At 41.8% G+C, this 23,199-nt stretch overlaps 1 protein-coding gene across 2 annotated transcripts in view; it reads right to left on the reverse strand.

The window, feature by feature from the left end:
- mrtfba (myocardin related transcription factor Ba) overlaps positions 1-23,199 on the reverse strand; it is a 37,208-nt gene that overhangs the window by 11,279 nt on the left and 2,730 nt on the right. The window contains exons 2-9 of one of the 2 annotated variants that reach the window (XM_084077699.1): positions 19,289-19,376; positions 15,024-15,333; positions 4,606-4,671; positions 4,140-4,195; positions 3,133-3,208; positions 2,589-2,750; positions 1,625-1,803; positions 1,162-1,305 (exon numbers count right to left, since the gene is read on the reverse strand). In XM_084077699.1, coding sequence (XP_083933825.1) covers positions 1,162-1,305; positions 1,625-1,803; positions 2,589-2,750; positions 3,133-3,208; positions 4,140-4,195; positions 4,606-4,671; positions 15,024-15,198 — 858 coding nt within the window. In that variant the 5' untranslated portion in view covers positions 15,199-15,333; positions 19,289-19,376. Of the gene's footprint in view, positions 1-1,161; positions 1,306-1,624; positions 1,804-2,567; positions 2,751-3,132; positions 3,209-4,139; positions 4,196-4,605; positions 4,672-15,023; positions 15,334-19,288; positions 19,377-23,199 lie in introns of both variants that reach the window. The other variant, XM_084077698.1, reaches the window with a different exon arrangement.

A 23,199-nucleotide genomic window follows, 5' to 3' on the forward strand; every position in this document is an offset into this window, starting at 1 on the left:
TGTGGTTTTTCTCCTCGCATCGCCCTGTCTAACGTTTCCCCCCGTAGCTTCAAGATGGCGGAACGTAAACAGATGCGTTTTTTTCTGCTCGTCGCACACAGATCCCCTGAGTGTGTAGAACCAAATGAACGCGCATTTTAAATGGATTTAGCGGGGGCTATGGCGACATGAAAAAAAAAACAATAAAAGCTTGGCACTGGTGAGTACATTATGAGATTAACCTCTGGCGTTCAATGTGTTAATTGTCGATAGATTAAATATTTACTCTTTGTATTCACTGTTACCAGATATAATCCCACTGTTGTAGGCCAACTGACACTGTGCATATGTGTATATCGGTCTCATAACCAATGTCTGTAAATGTATCCATTCATAGGTGGTAAATGTATAATATTGTACATTATACTTACTTACTGTATATTTTGCTATTTATTTTTATTCCATTAAAGATGTTGTCATTCTTATCTCTCTACTCTTTACCCGCACCTATCTTATTTTTCATGTCTGTCAAGTCAGTCAGTCAGTCAATCAGTCTGTCTATCTGGCATCACTACGTTTCTCTAGTGAGGACATGCACAAGCTGCACAAGCCATGATTTGTCTACTTTTGTGGACACATACTGTACAGACAAACCCTGTTCTAATCTAGATGGCAGGGCTGAAGCTGAAAACAAAACTAAAACAAAAACAAAAGCAGGAATAAAAACAAAAACAATGCCGTCTCATACAGTATCTAGAAATGAAAATAGCTGTTGCACAGTAACCTGTCAGTTTGGTCTCTGAGATGTTTATTCTTCAAGGTCTCACAGGTTGTTTTGTTGCACACACACACACACACACACACACACACACACACACACACACACACACACACACACACACACACACACACACACACACACACACACACACACACACACACACACACACACACACACACACACACACACACACTTCAAGGTGAAACATCTTCTGGGTGTCATAGCACCTCGGAAACATGTTGAAGAATTGTTCTTTATTTTCAATGTGCATTCTTTTTCAAGTTTAATGAACTACACTATTGAAATTCTCTTTTCAGGTTTCAGCCAAAATTATGAATTATTAATGAATTATTAATCAATTCAGTGGTTATATGGCTTGATGATGAAAAGAAAATCCTTACTTTCACCAATGTCGGACCAGGTTTTGAGGGAGCAACCGTGGTGATTGGCTGAGCAGGGGCGGCAACTGGGCGACTCACTGGCTGCTCATTGGTGCAGAGGACTTTCAGGAAGTCAGCAGCCCCTTGCGTAGTGACTGGTAGGGTCTGAATAAGTGAGGAAAATACATAAAAGAACATCACTTTTTATGTCTGTGATCAATAAGATGTACTTACATCTTGTGATCTCTTTTTGACATAACTGATGAAATTTTGCTCTTTTGCAGGATTATGCAATCACAATTATTCATCAGAATGCTTATATATGATATATGTCAATATCATCACGTAGCAGGTGTGATTCTCTCCCACCTGGGTGCTCTACCATGAAAAATCATGTGGATTTTTTACTGTGGATCCTTGCAACTGCACACGTCTGTGAACATTTTGTTCAAGGCGTTGCCTTCTGACTGCACAACTGTATTACCTGTACAAGGGTGTGTGCGATTGCTGGAGGAGTCAGGGTGATCGCTGAGGAGGGGGTCTCGGGTGTCCTGCTCTCCGCAGGTGAGGGAGCTGAGATCTGGGATTCCTGGCTGGCAGGCTGCTCCGGGGATAGGGGGTCACAACTGTCCTCGTCAAACACCTTGGGGTAGTTCACCTGGCCTGGGACAACACGGATGGTGGACAGAGCAGGGGGGTCAGACATGGTCATATCGTTTTCTCTTCCATCTCATCACCCTCAACTGTCACGCACCATTGTCACACCTAGTATGTACTAAATACTTAAATTGTATAAAATAATATAGTTTGTTAGCAGCCGTTCTTAACATAAATTAGCATTAGCACAGCAGATCTAGACTGGTATTAATATTTCAGTGGTAGTTTTACATACTTTAACTCCAGTGTCTCGTGCCCACGTAAGTAAGTACTGTAAGTAGCCTAGGGCATTGGTTCTCAAAGTGGGGTCCGGGGACCCCCAGGGGTACTTGAGGGGGTTCCAGGGGGTCCCCAGCTAAATGATGGACAGGAACCAAATGGACCCTTATGGGTCTGTAACTCTGAGAGTGTACAAATGGAACCAAATGGACCCTGACGGGTCCATTTGGTTCCATTTGTACACTCTCAGAGTTACATTAACATAGATTTCACGATATGAATTGGGGTCCCATACATAGAAATGCCATTAAATGGGGGTCCATAGCCTCTAATGCATGTCAAACTGGGGGTCCTTGAAATTAAAATGGTTGAGAATCACTGCTAGAGCCGTGAAAAAAAACTTCTCTTATTGGGGTCCCTGGATTATCTTTTCAAATGGGGGTCCGCGGGCTAATAAGTGTCAATTTGGGGGTCCTTGACATGAAAAAGTTTGAGAACCACTGGCCTAGGGAACCAACTGTTCCCGAGCCACGTGGCCCATAGTCTCGTACCCATCGTCCCATCTCCCTCACCGATAATGGCCTCTTTGAGGGTGGAGTCTACGGGCAGGATGTTCTTCTCCACCAGCTCCAAGGGACCGGGCCGCTGGGCTATCTTCTCGTTCAGGTTGTCAGCCAGCCGAGCCCTCTTCAACCTCATCTGGGTAGCCTGCAACGAGGGCTCTGCTCCCGTCTCTGGTCGAAACAAACACAAGATACTAAGATACAGTCTAACTCATAAGTATGGATAGTTTGGATTATTTACTGTACTCATATGCATAATTGTCTCGATTCTGGCAACGCAGTATTTCATTTATTTTTGTAGCAAAAGTGGGTGGGAGTCATTTTTCAGCTCCCAAGTTGCCCCATTCATCCTTTTCCTAGTGTAGGACTTTAAGGGGAAACAATTGCCTTTAGTCAGCATCACATTTCCCTCAGTAACACCTTGCCTTGCTGCTAAATTCGTATTAAAATCTCTCCACACTTGGATAATTCAGGATTTGAAAGAGGCAAGGTGAGTGCTATTTAAACAGGCGGATCCAGTAAATAAAGACAAATGTCAGTCAAAGACCAGTACCTTGGAGGATGTGCATCCTGACCAGCTCTGCTCGTTCTGGACGACTGCGGATCTTATGTTTCAGGAAGTTCTCCGTCTGAAGCAACAAACAACAGAAACGGCACGCTCAGAGAAGCTACATCAGTCTCAAATGTCTCCCTTCAACACCTGAATCACATAGCCTTGATGCCAAGAATATTTCATTTCACTGCAATAACACTAAAAAATACTGCAACAAACGTGAAATCATGGGCTTGTCAAGGCATTTCTTTGAATGCACACAATAAAAGTTCGGAATGCACACAATGAAAGTTCTGCTTGCATAAAGGCTTTGAGTGTGCAATTTCTTCTTCTTCTTCTTTTATTATTTTTACCATAGTTCTCTTTTCCTGTGTCTGACATAGGGCTAGTCGACTACTAACCACTAGTCGACCTTGTTGGTACTAGTCGAATAGTTCATTTTTTTTAATGCCATAGTAATGGCCCGTTACTATTATTATTATCCTCCTGCCTTTATCTTTATCAAAAGGGGGTCAAAAGTATGCCCATTAATAGCCTAGTATTGGGCAATAACCCCCTTTTGAGGATCCTTGGAGACGCTGCTGTGGTGCTGTGCCAGAAGCGCGTCCCTTAAAATGGCATAAAAATAAAGGCAGGAGGATAATAATAATAGTAATATAGTAGTAGGATGGCATTAAAACAATGGCATCCTACAAATATATATATTCTTTAAGGTAAATTTCGACTAGTCGACTACCGCTGGGTCAAATTAGTCGACCAGTAAAAATCTCTAGTCGTGAAAGCCCTAGTCTGACACCTCAACAATTCAATAATTTCTATATTAAGTATATGAACCCTTGCATCCCTATTCTGGGCATGTCATAATAGATAAACATTAAGCAAAAATGGACAAACATTCCATGAAAATACGCGACCAATCTACGAGCTCACAATGTGTCGCAACAAGCTTTTAGATCACTATTTGACATATAGGGTTTAAGTGGTTAAATACATGATGTATGTCTTACCCTGGCTCTCTCCAAGCTGCGTATCTGCCCATGGAAAGCTGCCGGACTCTTTAAAGCTGCACCAGAAACACACAGCAGTTACGTGAACACACAAGTCCAAACACTATGCGTGACTGAAAAAACATACTGTAAACATTGTTCTATCAAACACACTGTGTTTGTTTATCGAATAATTGAATCACACCCATCGGTATGAACTGGGGTCCTTGTTTTGTTGGTGTTGTACGTACGCCAAGCTAATCGCACTTCTGCTAGTTCATTTTGAATAAAACATGAAGCAAAATGGACAAAAACTAAACAAACAGCAGCTGCAAAATCATAACAAAGATGGGAAGATAATACATTTAATCTGCGAGACGTGATTGGGGCTTGTGAAAATGTCTCCCCCAAGAAAATGGTGTTAAGAAGTTAGGTAGGCTGTTGTGTATGTGTGTGTGATGGGAAGTGTGGCAGCAGTGGTACTTACGTGGCATTATGCCTTGGTCCACCAGTTGCTCTCTGGTACGCCTTTGTTGCAGCCTCAACTGCAGAACTGGAGGAGGGAGGGAGAAGGGGGTGAGAGAGAGAGACAGAAAGAGAATGTAAAGATTTAGTTGGTATCATAGGTTGTCAATCATAGAAGTATCATAACATAATAATCAGCAGCAAAGATTACATGCACACTAGCAAGCCTTTCTTGGCTGGATTAATCCTGTTATGTAAGACAAAGGAAACGCCTCAACCTGAGACAATGTGATAACCTTTACCACATGTTATGTAAGACAAAGGAAACGCCTCAACCTGAGACAATGTGATAACCTTTACCACAAAACAACAAACATTTGACTAAACGCTATCGACATTTTTCATCTGATATCTAAACAACAGATGGCTGAATCAAATAATAGTCATATCCGCTCTGTGATCGTTTGGGGGGAATGTGTGTTTTAAACAGTGTAAACTACATACTGTGCCCTATGACCAAAAGTCCCTTTCTAATTGGTGTTTCTAATTACTGCCCTTTGTGCCAGTAAGTGAAAATATTCATGCTACAGCTATGACATTCTAGACAATTGTGTGCTTCCACTTTCGTGGAACAGTTTGCGGAAGGCCATTTCCCTTTCCCGAATGACAATCCCCCTGTGACCAGAATGAACAGAAAAAGCCTGCACACTGAAATACATGTGTTGTATGTATTTGGTTCCATTTGTATACTCTCAAAGTTACAGACCCATAAGGGTCCATTTGGTTCCTGTCCATCGTTTAGCTGAGAACCATGGCCCTGTTTAGGCTCTTTTGATAAAAAAAAAAAGATGTGAACAAAAGTGGATGTTTTGGTCCCCAGACCGAATTATTGCTGATTATTGTTTACAACACATTCCTACTGCTTCGTCACTATAACATGTTATTCAACAAAGAAAACTGTTCAATAACATGGTACAGATTGTACAAGGCAACTTGCTCTTATTTTGAAGTCAAATGCTTACTTTTGGATGACTTAACGAATGTGCTAAGCTTGCAGCGCACACAGAAACTCGCTGATCACTCAATGTCAATCGAACTGTTTCTTTAGTGAAAGTCTGCCAGTCTTGGATTCCTGCCATGAAACTGCTGTTCATGGGCCCTGGATCATCACTGTCCTATTATCATTATACTGTACATTTATGGACAGTTTGTTCTCCTCATTCAATTCAACCAATGATCTGTCTTGCCTCTGCTGATTCCCCCTGTTCGTGTCCATGGCAGGGCAACATATAGGGCAGTGTTCCAGGCAGTGGGGTACTGTGTGTAAAACAGAAGATTGCACCTCACTGTTCTCTCATTGGGTCCACTTTAAATCAGACAGTAGTCTCTTTGATTGTTCTCCCAATAAACTGCTTCTTGGCATGTCAAGTGAGTATTTCAGGAGGATATATGATTTCAAAGCCCTCTTCAAATTCAAATGATGCTTCTTCTTTGGCCTGACTTGATATGCTTGGGTGTCCATTTACGACATAAGAAATTCTGAGCTCTGCCCGTTTTGTTTTGGCTAAAAAGCTAATAGGTAGTTAGTTATTTTTAAATGATTTAATATCCATTTCTTAAGTTTCCTGAAACGTTCCATCATGAGACTGTTGAGACTTGAAGTAGCTAACTAGAAGTTATTTCCAAATGTAAACAAGGATGAACAAGCATTCTTCTGTTCTTCTTTTCCACAATAAAAGGTATTTTCTTGAAAACTTAGTTCTTCTGAATAGCCTTTGTCTGTTTTCCTTCTTGTTTCCTCAGTTATAAATACCTACTATATGGATGCCCTTAGCAACCAGTCCTGGCTAGCTAGCTCATAACAGCTATAAAAGACAGAGCTATCAAAATATTGTCCTCCTTAAAAATGGTTCATTCTTCTTCCTTGTGCTTCCTCTTTTATTTGCAAAATGTTATATATGGCAGAGTGTGGGGGCACAGGGACACTGTCATTCTGAAACAGGAAACGGCCTTCCGCAAACTGTTGCCACAAAATTGGAAGCACACGATTGTCTAGAATGCCATATAGCTGCTGTAACATTAAGATTTCCATTAACTGTAAAAGAAAAAGAAAGGGAAAAAAGGAACACTAATTAGAAGAATCATTCATTCATTATAAAGGGTGTCCACTGTCCACTGACTTTTGGTCATATAGTGTACGGTAAGTCCAATACTGTGATTACATAGACAGTGTTGAGTGCAAGTAAGTAAACACACTCAACATCAATGCCAAGAGCTGTTTTCAGGGTGACAGTACACAGAGAACATGGAAGAATGAATACAAAAGAAGAGGAAGGAGTAAGTGAAAAGGGAGGACCCCATTTTAAAAGGCTTTTGGTGAAGCCTTGTTACTTTTGTCCCTCTAACATCCAAAAACCTTCCTTCCTTTTCTCACTATGCGTCAGACACATGAGTGGTCCTATATGGCTCAATAGGCAGAGCATAGAGCTAACGGTGAGAGGTTTAGGGGTTGCCAGTGTCAGATACACATGGAGCAACAGCACCCTGGAATCTCACAATGTTTTTTCCCAGAAGGTGTACATTTTAAGGGCCATCCACACCAAGCACTATACGCTATATCTTTCACCATTGTAATTGTCATAGTTGTGTGGTGTGGACTCTGCCATCCACTTTAATGATTATTAAAACTCTATAACTAGTTATAATGCACACTGTTGATGGCCCTTATTATGGGCAGGTTTGGTGCAATTTATTTCTGGCATTGAGTATGAGCAACATTGAGCAAAGAGGGTAAGAGAAAATAGAAATCCATGATGTAATGTAATCACACAAAATGTTTAGTTTGACAGTTGGATTTGTCAGCTGGAGTGAAAATGGATTAAATAATATGCTGCTGCTATCGCTGAGATCTTGGCCTACTTTTTATTCAAAGGGTACCTTTTTTTTTTAAATAATCTTTTTAATCCACTGTATCCATTTTATCCATGTGTATTGTATGCTTATGTAATGGTCTGTTTAGTTACCAAAAGAAATCCAGCAGGATATGTCCAGCAAGACTTTTCCAACAACTGGAAAAAATAGTTGTAGCTAAAATACCCCTAGTTTTATACTGTATATTTGTATTAAATATGTGTCTTCCAAGCCCAGATGAAAGGGCCTGCTGAGGACAGGCCACCTGACCAATTCCCAGCAGGGTTTTAAGTAATCAATGAAGTGTGCAAGCACTATATTCCTAATCATATTCCAGTAAAGATTCTCTCTGATCCAGACTGGCTAAACTTGTACATGGGTTTGAGTGAAAAATATTTCCAGAAACATTTGCTGTCCAATTTGCCCAAAACAATTACCAGTGTATCATCACCTTCACACTGTCAGGGATAGACAAGGTTCCTCTCCCATTGAGATCGACCTTGCTTCAAATGCATGCACTCATCATCATACTGTAAAGCACTTTGGATAAAAGCTTCCAGCAAATGGAATGTTATTATATTACTACACCACAATACCACAGACACATCTGTATTGGGGGCAATTTGGGTTGCACAGAGAGTTGAAAACAAAATCACAACAGAAGAGTTATAGGGTATAACAGTGAAATACTGTTTTATATATTAAAGCAATTTGAAAGTCACACAGAAAAATGTAACAATTAATTTTCAAAACTTTTCCATAACTTTTCCAAAGTGTTTTAGCCCATTTCCAGGCCTATAGCAATCATATGGTGCAATAATGTTCTATCAATGCGAGCGAAGGCGTCACGTGCCAACAAACAGATCTACAAGTTAGCAACGTATCAAGGCGCAACGATCATGTAATGTTAAACAAAAACAATGTACTGTATATCCAAACATTTTCCAAAACTTCTGATTAATTCCAAACCCTTTCCAATGTCTGGAAAAGGTCTTCTAAATTCAAAATATTTCCAGGAATTTCACGACCGTGGGAACCCCCGAAAGTACAATACTTGTGAGGTCGTGTCCATGCTGGGTTTCATGGTCATGCAAAATGTTGTGCTTAAATTCTGTGAAGAGCAGTTTACAAATACCAAATACTTCATACATCCTACATCCCCTAGATTTTACTGCTTTGTGGTTTAGGGGTGATCTACGGACTAGCCCTTGGGGGACTTAGCATCACATTTTTGACTGCTGTAACGTTTAGCAATTTATGTCACACAAATACACTGAACCATATGCTCCAACGATACTGAACCTGATGATAGATTGAGGTAAGGGAGACCAAAAACACACAAAAAAAGAAGAAAAATGGTGTAGTCCCTTTAAAAAAAAAGTAGTATGTAATATTAGAAACCATCAACATACATGAATAAATCATATTCATTCAAGTTTTTCATATTTTGTTGTACCGATTTATTTCAGTATTGCCAGGATACATAATCTTTTCCACAATTATCTGGCTAACTTTCTAATCCAGCTTTGTGGAATACAATTGTGACCATCTCACTTCTACAAACTATGCTACTGTACCAACTCCCCAAGAAGGCCTATGCTACATCATTTAACTCTATAAACATATACTTACATCACAAATTATATTGTTCCCCTAAACACTAAAAGAAATGTTGTATAGAGCTGTATATAGTTATTTCAAAACACTGGTTGGTAATTCAGTGGTCTGAAAGCACATACATACATGCTGTAACATAAATACATATAATGTAATTATAGAGTACTAGACCTGCTCTATGTGATAAGTGCCTTTAGTTAACTTCTGTTGCCTTTTTTGGGGGGGAGGGGGGTCATTTCAGCAAATAACAGACCGTTTCTTTTTTTTCCTTTTCTTACAGCTTATATAGGCTATAAACTGAATGTGTATGTTTTCACACCACCATGGTGCTGAATAAGCACATTGTCAGAGGCCAGATAAACACATAGCCTATGGTCAACTCAACTGCATGCATGATACAGTCAAAATATTCAAGACAGCTTTTTAATCCCCAACACTCTTACAGTATAACTTTCCACTGTAAAAGCAAAATTCAAATCACCTGCCTACTTTTCTGCAAATTGTACTTATATTGGTCCATAAGTTTGCTTAGCTAAACATCTGTGCAATGCTATACAGGACTTACAATACAAAAGTACGTCCCCTAGAGAAATTCATCAAGCGTTTTTGTTTTTTGATGGCCGTGAACGTTCTGAAAACCCCCTTTTCCATGACGAGTCACAGTCAGGTCTCACCTGCGCGGAATCTGTCGTGACAGTCAACAGGGTTCTCCACCTCCATAAAGGCCATAGTCCAAGTCTCCGAGGACCACTTAGAATCACCACATTACTTCCTACATGGAACAGTGTCACAATATTCCGCCATATACAGCCAACTGGACCATCGGACAGTCTCCAGCTCTGGGAAGTCCCTTGGCTATTTGGTCCCCACAGAACCGGCAACTGTTCCACAACCTCAGCATGTAGTCTGTGCCGATCCACACTGATGGAGCTGCACCAAGAGAATCCACAGCGCTACAAAGCCCCTGAGTGTTCCTAAATACCCAGAGCACACGTGCTAAGCCTGTCCTTTCTCTCTCTCTCCCAGTCTGTCTATCGCTCCCTCTGTTTGTCTTTCCTCACTGCTTCTTGTTTTTCCTATCAAGCGGCCACAACTGCCCTCCCCTTTCACAGTTTCACTTCTTTCTTTCAGCCTTTCTGCTACCTCCCTGACTTATATTTAGCCTGTTTGAAATGGGTGATTTTAGGGCTGTCATGGTGTTAGAGAGATTTTCCAAACGCGGTTGCGTAAAATGGGTCAACATCTACGACCTACTGTTTTTAAGTGGCCAACATTCCTTTATAAAAGGTGTTTTGTGATAATGAAGCAATCTCCCAACACTCATCATGTTCACACTTTGTGCTCCCCTCTCTGGAAGGTTCCACTGTAGTAAAAACAGATGCCCAGCAAGCAGAGGGACGGCCGCGGAATGGACAAAATGTATTTTAATTTGGCAGCAGTTTCAGACACTTTTTTAATGTATGGTTGCAGCATCACTTATGTGGCGTGGCAGTGGATCGGGAGGTAGAGTGGCCATCTGCGAATAGGAAGGTCCCCACTTCTATCCCTGGCTTCGTGTCGAGATGTCCCTGAGCAAGACACAGGACCCCTAATTGCTCCCTGTGTGCTCACATGGAGCAGCACACTGCTCCTACTAGTATGGGCCAAATGCAGAGATGTGATTTCCCCTCAGGGATCACTACAAATACAAATTGTTAAAGTCTTTTTATCACTGCCATCTCGCACAGCATGTTTTTTTTGTTTTTCTTTAAGTCCAACCTTGCATGCAATGATTTCTGTTGCTATAATGTGAATTTGGCGTCAACACTTAATTAAACTCACAGACAAGGCTCTTCCTGGCTTCATGTCCTCTTGTTCCTTCGTGTCCAAATGTCCTTGAGCAAGACACTGCTGCAGATTTGCGGTGTTGCATTTATTGTAACAGTTTGTCTGTTTTTAAGTGAACCACACAATGTCACATACAGAGGAACTGGTCCAGCTCCAGCAAGTAACCCCAGAGGTAAAGGTAAGATGTCCAAGTCAGAACTGATGGCAAATGTGCCGATAAACAGAACCACATGTCATTACCTGTTGAAATGACTGGTACATTCGACAATTTCACCAAGTAACAATTTACAATAACTAATTACAAATACTTCAAGCAATTCAGCACAGTTTGAACACCGACGTGTTACGCGCCATTTGTAAAAATGTCCTATTTATGTAAGATTATAAAGTCATACAATCTCTGCAATCTCTGGTTTTGCCCTTTATAACTAACAGGCATTATCAAACATTTGCCAGCAACTGGCTTGTGTTGATTTCCCACCCTGACACACACACACACACACACACACACACACACACACACACACACACACACACACACACACACACACACACACACACACACACACACACACACACACACACACACACACACACACACACACACACACACACACACACAGGTGACCTCACAGCAGTTCAGCTTGTGGTGTATGCGAAGGTGAGACATTCTGACAAAGACTGACCTTCATTACTAAACCACTGTTTCCCATACAAACTTGATGAGTTAGCCCCTAGGGTATGGACAACAGTGCAGGCATGCATGCCATGAATTCACATGTGATATAATACTGTCTGGCCTCTCTCTTTTATTACCTGGATTATCATTCACACTGATTCAAACCACTGGCCTTCTGAGGACAATGTTAAATAGCATTTATTTTTAAATACATTAAAATACAGAGAAACAGCACTAGTGAAAAGTGCCGCTAGAATATTTATTTTCAATACAAATTGGTAGTTATAGGCACTCACAAGCCCCAATTACCATCCCACCCTTTACAACAGCTCTAATTGGCCCTATGATTAAGGGGCAAAAACAAACAATTGTACCTGATTAATCAGGAAACCAACACAGTGAACACACACACACACACACACACACACACACACACACACACACACACACACACACACACACACACACACACACAAATTCTCACTCCTGACCCAACCCCATGCCCTCTGCTCCAGACAGATGACTTGGTCGAGGTCCAAGGCTGCGGGCTGTGTACATGATTGTGTGTGGCCAGTCACCTGAGTGTTACAACGCAATACGACAGGAGGAATTCTGCAGTTGGCAAAAGGACTAAGCGGGCTTACTGGGTAGGAAAATATTAGGTATGCATACGTATTTGTGTGTGTGTGCACACAGCACACGTTGTATCCCTGGAGGGGAAATGAGTGGAGCAAATATGATGATGACAGAGTTGAGTTCTGCTACTGTTGTCATTCCACAGATGTTTTCCACAGTCAGACAGACAGACAGACAGACAGATAGATTAGTCTGTGAAGTTTTACTTCTAGATCATCTCCTGTGCTGCCATGAGTATTGCAGGTAAGGTAGTCTGTTTATCTTCGACATCTTCACTGATGCAAAACGTAGGTACATACATACAAAAAAAATGTATTTCAGAGTTGTTCAAAGCAACTTTATTTCATAGCACACAAACATGGAACGGCTTTAGCTCCCCATTTACATGGAAACAAGTCAGCTGTGTGTCTATGAGAAACCTAACTGTATAATGACAGCTCTGGCGCTGTGCTGTCGTTCATTTCCGATGGAAGGTAGCGCTCTCTTGACTCAAAACAGTGACCTGTTGTTGGTCGCAATTTCAATGCTACCTTACGGTAAGTTATTTCCATCTGGCAGGAATCAGACAACAATTTTGAATTAAAGGCCATAATATACAATAACAATATACACTAGTAATAAGATATGCAAATGCAATCATTATCACAGAGGAAACTAAAACTTCTAATTTCAACACCAAAACCATCAACTGTCCAGATCGAAACACCACTGCAAAAATAGACTCAGTTAATATGCTACACACAACAGAACTACCAGTACTATGGCGAGCTCCCTGATATGGATTTCAACACTGTCCATGCCTTTGTGCCATTTTACATCTGTGTCACATTCCACAGCTGCTTGGCATTAGCTTAATACAAATATTGACCACTTAAGCCCTATTTTATAATAATTCCTTAAAATCAGCCACATCGCAATGCTACAAGCTTGTGGATCTACCTGACCTGACAACGACGTGCACAAAATATGGATGGTTAAAGTGATTAAGAAAAATAAACTTGTGTACAAACAAGAAACATTGTATATCACTTTTTATAATTACGCTTTATCAGTCATATAAAAGATCAAATACATTAAAATGAGACATCATTTGGAGAATGTACTCTACGTATATCAAACTAGCCAAATCTCACAGTCCTAATCACCATTGCTGACTGCAAACAAAGGAGCTGGGACTTTCCCCGCTGATCAATATCGCAATGGTTGTACGAAGCTAAATCAGTGATCTGATCTCCCAAGTTCATCTAAGCTGTGATTAGGAACTGGCAACCCCTGTGGCAGGTCTAAAGCCCTGCTATTCATCGTCGTTCATCCATCAGTGTCTCGGTCGGACCTGTGAGGCTGCCAAAACGGCGACAATATGATGTGAGTAATGGGCAGCTAGCGTGCAAAGCCAGCTACAGAACGGCAGGCTTGTAATTTCCGAGTGTGTTGCATACCATATCTGAGCTTGAGGGCTCTGTTTAGGAGGTAGAAAGTTTGAGTGGTTGGTTGGTTGGTTGGATTGAGGTAGTACAATACTTCTTTGTGTATGTTTGACTGAGGATATAAATTGGTTATGCATTAGATGTATGTGTGCAGTGCATGTGGAAGTGTAATGGAACTGGATGATTCCAATCAATCCCAAATATTTTGTTTCAAATGTTTGTTTTTTTGTCAGTTTGTTTTGTTTTAATCATCACATTTAGTCCTGTTGAGTCATTTAACCTTTTGTACTTTGACAATAGACAAAAAACATCAGCACCAAAATCCAACACCACAAAATCAACAGAAACACTTAGTCCAAGCTAGTGAAAACAATTGGAGGTTTAAGATTGTGTGGGCTAAACTTTGTTGGTTGGTATGACAAGTCACACTGTGCAACTAAAATAAAGGTTATTAAGGTCTACTACCAGATAGTTTTCAGAAGAGGACGATGATAAGTTTAGTTAAAGGAGAACACCGCCACTCATTTAGTGGAAGTGCAATTATTACCGACTACAATGTAGTCAACTGAAGCAGTAAAAGCCTCACCGCCTACTATATCAATGGATAATTCTGAGTTCTTCTCACAGAGCTTTACCGACAGTGGCAACATAGACCAGCATGCATTGTGGACAAGGTTCTCATTAAAGAGACGTACAGTACTGTATATTTACACAGAAGAAACTGCAGACCACAGGACCAATGCAAAGGAAGCTGAAGGAAGTTGAACATCCAAATATAGTTTGTGCGTTGGTTGGGTTACTTCCTTCACATTCTTTCTGTGTTCTGCAATCTGCAGCCACCTATGGTAGTTGGAAGTGGTTGTACTATAGTTCTTACGTCACACAGTGATGTCAGAAAACTGTACGACACTGGGTAGCTGCAGTAACCTGGGCTGCTACAGCTACAGAGAACATTGTGGCCTTCATGGACATCAAAATAAGGTTAACCCTGGTGCCCCTGTTTTGGGAATGTCATTTTAGGCAATAATTTTCATCGTTAATCACTTGAACCCCATCATGTCTATTCTGGGGGGAAGTGGGGAACATTCGCTTGTAGATCTGCTATTTTTGGTGTAATAGAGATTTGGTGTAGATGGAAAGAAGCGATCCGAGCACAGTTGTTCACTAAGACTATAAGGGTTTAAGTGGTTAAGTGTCTGATGCAATAGCAAATGTGAAATCTAACCACTGAACAGTGCTCTGGGGGAACATATCGGGACAGACTCGATTTGTCAATGAAAAACAAGTTCTACAGTGCATTAAAGAACGTGCGTTTCCATCAAACAGCATGTCGGGGCACCTCACCATTTTTGCGTTCATTCAGCGGGGGCAGGTTCCGCGTGGGATGGAGGGACAACTCCTCCAGCTCGTGCGTCACCGCCTCGCTCTGAGGGCTGGGTGCCAGCGTGGGTGTCATCATCATCATCAGCCCATAATCCCCCCCTGCTCCCAGCAGCCCCTGGGCAGCCTGGGGGTCCATCCTGCCACGGGGCGGGGGGTGGCGGGGTGAGGGGAGAGGGCAGGGAACAGGTTTGTCGTCCCGGTAGGCTGGCTGGCAGCGGTGGGGAAGGGCTCCGTCACCGTTCCCCCCCCCTCGCCGATGTCACGATGACGCCTGCAGACAGAGAGGAGGAAGACGTATGAGTATGTCAGCAACAGAAGTGGAACGCAAGCCTGGGCTTGCCGACGGGCAAACTTCGAGATTTGATCTCTGTAATTGTCAGATTTATCTAAAAGTTATCACACGTCGTTACTCGGCTTGACTGTTAACACAGGTTAACAGAGAGGCAGCAGCAATACAGAGAAAAGATGCATTATTACCTTTGCACTACTTAGTATTGGATGCAAAATAGTAAATTAATTAACATATTAGTTTTGACGCTGTTTCGATATTGAATTTTTCCATACCATTCATTAAGATACAGTACGTCTATCAGACCGTACATGTCACTAGGCTTGTATTGTCCATCCCTGGCACAGAGTGCCCAGCGTACAATACATTAAGGATGATAAAATATTCAAGATGGTGATTATAGCTGTCAACATGTCACGGCGCAATTTTTGCGTGACACCCTTGTATGACAAAGTCTAAAATAGGGCTGAAATGGTTAAATGGAATCGTGACCAAAGTCACAAAAGAAAATGAAAATAATAATAAACCACAAGCACTTTGCTGGTCTCTGTGGAGACATACAGGAAGGAATACATCACCCTGGGAAATTGTGAGAGTCCTTCAGAAATTCAAAAGTGCTTGAGAATAATAACCATCGTCATCGCTGTGTTGGCATGACTACACTCCCGACAGGCTGGTGAAAAATGCTAAGGGTGGCATTTCATCTGCAACCATCTGGAAGGACTCAGTCCATGCCGTGTTATTCATTACAGCCTGGTGGCGGGGCTCAGCCATTATGAAGAGTAATCATTTCAAACCGCTGCGGCCCCAAGACACAACGCACTCGAGTCTCGGCGGACAGGGTGAATGTTTCTTCAGTTCGGATGGACGGAGAGACCCTCGTAATCTCTCGTGTGACGTTGCCACAGCCGCTTTCACCCCGGTGGAGGGAACGGAAACATTTCGCGGCAGCGAAAACAAAACAGTTTAGTATCCATGGCAGTTGATAGATTGCCTGTGGAGTCCCGACACCCACAGTCATCCGTGCCTGGGTCTTAGTGGCCTTTCTCCCATTCAACTCTAATGTGTTGCTGTTGGCATCAGAATCATGCAGTGTCCCTGAAGGCGGCATTTATTAATCCCCAAAAGCTTTCAAAGTGCAAAAAAGAAAAACATCGGAGAGATCAGTTGCAGGAGAGAGGGAGAGGGGAACAGCGTGTTGCTATGGGAAATTAAAGCACTCATTTACATTTTGGTTAGGAAAATGTGTGTGTTATGGGTGCTGCAGAGGTGAGTGGTGGCGCCCTACAGATAGCATGAATCCTAAATCCAGCAATGTAAGGCTTGTCACGCAAGGTTGAACATGTCAGCGCCTCTACTTATCGCTTTGTGTTCTTCTGGCTGACGTAGCCTAATCTTTAGGGAAATTGCTAAAAATGCCCTCTGCGTCCCATATTCTCGCCAACATTATTTTGGCTACATGCCTTCTCTTTACATTGCTGAAGGAATGAGATGTGGCCCAAACCAGTTGATGAAAAAATATGTCTTGAAGAAATGCATTTGTCATCAGTTCAGCTCATTATTCCTGGACCATTCATCTGCACTTCCTTTGATTGTACATTTGTTTTTAAGTTGACATAATATGTTTATATATAAAAAAAGAAATTACACCATATTAAAGGGTTTAGGCAGCTATGTTAAATGGTAAGGTGCATGTGCCAGAGCAAACCCACAAGTAATCCACACAATCCAACACATTTTTCACTCAGGCACATTTCAAAGCAGCAAAATATTAATCTTCATCAGCAATGAATATGCCAAAATATAGAAACATGCAATCAATGAAAACACAGACTTCAAGCGAATTAACGTAATTGCTGCTTTACTGTAGGCTGAGCAGTTGGTTGGTGCGACACTATAGAAATAACCTGTCGCTGAGGTCATTCAGGCCTTAACCACTATGTAACCACTGTAATTTGTCGTACAACAAATAGCAAAAATAGCCGATCTACGAGCTCGGGTCGACGATGTGTTGTGAGTTTGTACATCGATTATTTTAGCAATTGCTTTTTAATGTTTTAAACATTTGTGGGGGAAAATAAATTGAAAAAAGGGACACCAGGATTAATGTGGTAAATGTTTACACCTGATGGTTTTAACCCATTAAAACTGGGAAAGCAGCAGTCGTTTTAGACGTTGAGAACTACTGATTTAGAAGGCTTTTGTCGGCCTCAGGTCTTAATGGGTTAAGAGAGGCCATGGTGAGCCTATAAGGGATTAGGTAAAAACTATGAATGTGAGGGTGGTCTAGACTGCAGACAAGAGCATTAGACTCCTGAGATGATCACGGTTTTCCTTATTCTCCACCAGTGGGTCCCTTAACAGGTAGAACTGGCAAGATGGTCTGACAGGGTCATGACAAAATAGCAACTGCAACAGCAGTTTACATTTTTTTTATTGGCTGATACCGATTTCTGGCCAAGACATCGGACACTAAAATACAAGTGCAGAGCCGACAGTGCCGCACCGAAGATAGTAGCCGATATACAAGCTCACAACGTGTCACGGTCGTATGACAAAGTATTAAAAAGCTTTCCTCAAGGTCTTCTCTGCACACACACATGTCTCAAATTTGTTTATGTTTCTCAAAGCATCTTTTGCTGCGTGTCGGGTCTTATGGACAGGAAATGTAGCAATCTCCAAAATCCCAGTTCAAGATGTCAGAGCGAAAAAATGAGGACAGTAATCTCTTCCAGTCAGCAGTATTGGCCCTCAACATAGCACTTGTCTGGCATGCAAAGCTGAAGAGGTGAATGCCACAAAGCAAAGCTATGGTGTATTTTTTGCTGATTTTAAATCCAAAATGTGACATTACAAAAATGCTAAAGAAATGATATATCGTCGCTGTCTTGTGGAAACCGTTCTTTTTTATTATTATTTTAAAAACATTAAAATAGTGAAAACAGACGATCTACAAGCTACAATGCCTTATATCGCGAGCTGTAGATCTGCTATTTTCACAGGTTTTCCGCCCAACAGCAACAATATATTTATAGAGCACAAAACCAAACAAATGCAGTAATGCACCTGGGGGTGCAAACCCTGCCCACATTTCTTGTTCTATGTCTTCCAAATCTGACCTTGACCCTACGAGGGGAAAAAGCTGGTCATCTCTTCGTGGCAGCCTAATGGAGATTCCCCTCAGGTTTCGTGAAGATCTGCCCATCTGTCCTCAATACTTACCATGACTGTGACTTTGGCCTTTTTGACCCCGAAATGAATTATTTCTTTGAGGCAACCTACTCATTATTTCAAGAAAGGTTCATGAAAATCCTCCCATCTGTTATTCATTTTGACCTTTTTCAACCTAAACAGTAATGAGTTATGTTGGGCAGCCTACTGATCATTCCCTTAAAGTGTATTGAACATCTGTCCATCCAGTCTGAAGTTACCTTGCAACACACACATTTATTTTTAGATAACTTTTTTTACTTTAGTGACAAGATATAACTGTAGCAACCACAAGCTGCTAAAATAAATGTGTTTAAACATGACCATTTTCCTTCTATTTTGTTTTCTTGTTTTGGTCACAATTTAAAATCTGGTAATTTCCCACGTCCTCAGGATACATGGGGTGTAATTCACTGCCAGAGCATGCTGACATTTTGTGTGAGGGTTTTGTCGTCGCTGTAAAAGGAAACAAGAGCTTCAAAAGAAAACAGGCTGAATTGAACATCCCTGAGCATGCAATGATTCACTATGTGGTCACCAGGTGGGCTGGGGATCCAACCATGACTTCCAGGTTCGTGGAGCCGCAGCAGGCCAATCACACCATCAAAATCTATAATCAGTGTATGCCTAAAATATGTGCTGATAGTCTATTGATCGTCGTAGAGGATCTAAGACTTTCTAAACACAATAATGCTCAATTGATTTATATTTATGAGTCTGTGCTTACCTCCGATGGAAGAGAGGAGAGGAGGGACAGAGGGAGGAAAGGAGACGTCTCACTTTGCTTGCAGATACCCTAAGCCATGTAGTCCAACCTGGGGAGGAGACGAGAAAGCAAATACTACCATCTCAATTAGCTTGATACAGGAACCTGAACGTTTTGCCTATGAGGGTAAAGAATGCATGCATGCTTAATGCAACAATCAGATATCTACGCTCCACGAACAGGCGGCGTTGGTAGCGTGGTGAGAATTAAAGATTAAGTAGCACTTTAAAGTTGCCTGATTAAAAAGTAGTGGACGCCCCTTAATTAAGGCTACGCTTCTGGGACAACCTCACGATAGATGCTCGCAGGTTGCTAGGGCAACCCGCAGCGGTCTCTATGGCGATGGAAGTGGATACGCAGTGCAGAGACAATGGCGGGACGAGCTGCAGAGTGCTCTTATCGCTGAACGCTCTCAGGTTTGAGATTAAATCAGCCTGAAGACGGAGGCTCTGGGTAGCCTTTCAACAGAGGTACACTTGGTTTACAAAGAAGCTGGGCTGCATCCCAGTTGGGATTCAACCGGATACAGCCTTGTTTAGTAATTTCAATTGAGTTTGTGTAAATGTGAATCAGAGGGTGACAGAGACAGAGGGAGAAGAGAGAAAGGACAGGGGGGACTTCATTTTTTTAACCACTTAATCCCTACATATTGTACAGTACTTTGTGAAATGAATAGCAAAAATAGCTGATCTAGAAGCTCACAACGCATCACATTGTGCCTATTTGAAAATGTTTGAAAATGTAAAAAAAAAAATCAAAACATTTGAAAATGTCATTTTCGCTTATAATAATGTACCCCAAAACAGGGATGCCAGGTTGAAAGTGGTTATAACCACTTCAAGGTAGTTATAACTACTTCAACCTACAGTATATACTTCGTTTTTTTATTTTCCCCTCCCCCACCTTTTCCCCTCTACATCAAATCGCTTTGCTGAAGACTATAGATCTACAAGTTCACAACGTGTCTCATTGCTACGTATTGTGAGCGTGTATATCTGTCTGGAGTCCTGTTTCGAGCTACTACATGCTTTATGTGGAGGTGTATAAAGTGAGAGTGAGAAAGAAAGAGAGAGAAAGAGCGATCAAGTGAGTACGAAAATACTATAGTGAAGAGAAAGAGATCAGTGAATCAGTAAGAAAGGGGGGATGAAAGAAAGAGATAAAGAAAGGAGGGAGGGAAAACAAGCAAACAACTATCATGGCTGACTAGGCAGCGGGGTATAAACATGGATGCTGCCCCAGCAGAATCAAAGTGCAGGTCCAGATGGCAAAGACCTGCGTGCTGCTCTGCTAACAGTGCTAGCAGCAACAAGTACCATGTGTTTCATCAAAGAGGCCACACACAACACACACACACACACACACACACACACACACACACACACACACACACACACACACACACACACACACACACACACACACACACACACACACACACACACACACACACACACACACACACACGCACGACAGTCTTAAACCTGGGTCTAATGGTAGATGATGGTGGGCAGATATGACATCAAGAAAAATAAAATCTGCACACTCAGGATCAGGAGGGCCTGGGTTTTTAGGTTCACTTCACCTGAGAGCTATTCTCACTTGGTTAATGACAATCACAGAGGCTTTTATATGCCAAGTACAAAGCACAGACAGGATTGTTTTCTCATGACCGTGGTACACAGGTCATTTGGTACACTGACTCATTCATCACAGGGACTACAGGAGCATTACATTATTATATATACATTATATGATATACTGTGTGTGTGTACAGACAGACAGACAGATATATATGGATATACTGTACACATACATATTTTGAGCAGTTAAGTCACATGTTTTCATTGTGACCGTTGGGTGTATGCGGCTGCTCTCTCACCACCATATAAAGGCATAGTTCTGCTGCACAGTGCAGGTGTGAGTGGAATTTCTTCTTTACGACTCTCTACCTGCCTGCCTGGTATCAGCCAGCTGACAACCACAAGGCTGTTCCAAACAGCAGTTCTGTGTATATAGGGCTGTCACGATTATGTGTTTCTGTTGTTGAACATTGGAGCACTATGAATCGAAATTATATTTCTGTTTGACTTAGCCAGGCTTTGTAAACTACAGTTGCACAGGGCAGATATGACAAATAACTATTTAATAACTTTATACAAAAAAAATAAACATTAATAGTGGAAATAGCCGATCTACTGTACAAGCTCAAAAGTCATTGCGATGTGACAGGGTTTTGAGCTTGAAGATCGTCTATTTCCACTATTTTTGAAAATGTTTGTTTTTCGACATGGAAATAATTATGACGATTATGCAAAAAACTATTGCGATTATTTCAAATAATTGCGATTATATAATAATTGTGACAGGCCTATCAGTGTGTACACATTGGTGGCAAACTGGCCACTCGGGTTTAGAGTGCATTATGCTCCTGTACTTTGCCTTGTTGTGATACATAAAGTGTCTCAGGAGGTAGAGCAGCAGCCGCCTGAGAATCGGAAGGTGTCCGGTTCGATCCCAAAGCCCCTCCCGACTTAGTGTCGAAAAGGAGCCAAAGACATTTAACCCCTAAGTGAGCTGGTTGGTGTGTAAAGGTTACCATTTAATGCAGTGGCACAGTGTAATGGATACAGTATATACACACTGTCTATCTCTCTGCCTCTAATCTATACAACATGCATTGTTGAACCCAATATTTAATGGAGTGCGGCTTTCAGCTCGGACAAAGCCATTCATTCTTTGACAATACGACTATATGACTCTCAATTACTTACTTTCAATTACTACAGCTGTAAGGGGGCTTATATTTACAGGTATACTGTATACAGTAATAGGACATTCTTTAGGAGGAAAGCATGGCTGGATTTAGATATTGTGAGAAGGACTGAGTGCTCTCAAAGACACTACAAACTTTCAGCAAAGACAACTATGAAAAAGAATGACTGACACTTAGGCCTATAATTGTGCACCAAAACATAAATAGGAGGCGATTTCAAGACACACCCGTGGCGTTGTAGACGTATGACTATGCAGGACAATAACAAACACAGAGAACAGAGGTGCTCTGTGCTGCTCCCAAGGCTTGGCATACTGTCAAGAAAAGGTCAAGGGTCAACTATACTACAAATAGACCTGTCTTTGAAGCCCTTGGAGTGACAAAACACAGTGATGCTCACACACGGACAGCATGCGCACACACGCGCGCACGCGCACACACACACACACACACACACACACACACACACACACACACACACACACACACACACACACACACACACACACACACACACACACACACACACACACACACACACACACACACACACACACACACACACACACACACACACACACGCACACACACTCATGCATTGCATACACATTGCCAAACAGAAAAACCACAAACTCACTTGTGCACACATGCATGAAAACACGCTCACGTGTTTGTGTGTGTCTATGTGTGTGTGTCCACATGAGATAACTGGTAGCAGTCTAGGTCTAGTAGCTGATAAACAAGGTTCAGTCAGGGTGGTCTGGTCTATGTACGCCCATATAAACACACTCCATCACCTGAGTGTGTGTGTGTGTGTGTGTGTGTGTGTGTGTGTGTGTGTGTGTGTGCGACAGAGAGAAAGACAGAACAGAGAGACAAACAGAGACAACAGAGTGAGAGAGATTTGAACGGTGAGTGCAACCAGCAGCAAAGAGAGCATACTGTGTTTACTAGCTTCAAAAATGCATTCTCTCTCTCGACCAATCAGTATGTACAGCTATTTGAGTCAACAGTTTTGGGGCCTGAAATAGACCACTGTCTGTTCCAACGAAAATGACCGCTTTAACCCGGAGATAAGACAACACAGTGATGTCAT

Source organism: Gymnoscopelus microlampas, assembly GCF_963454915.1.
Source record: "Gymnoscopelus microlampas genome assembly, chromosome: 14".
NCBI lineage: Eukaryota > Metazoa > Chordata > Actinopteri > Myctophiformes > Myctophidae > Gymnoscopelus > Gymnoscopelus microlampas.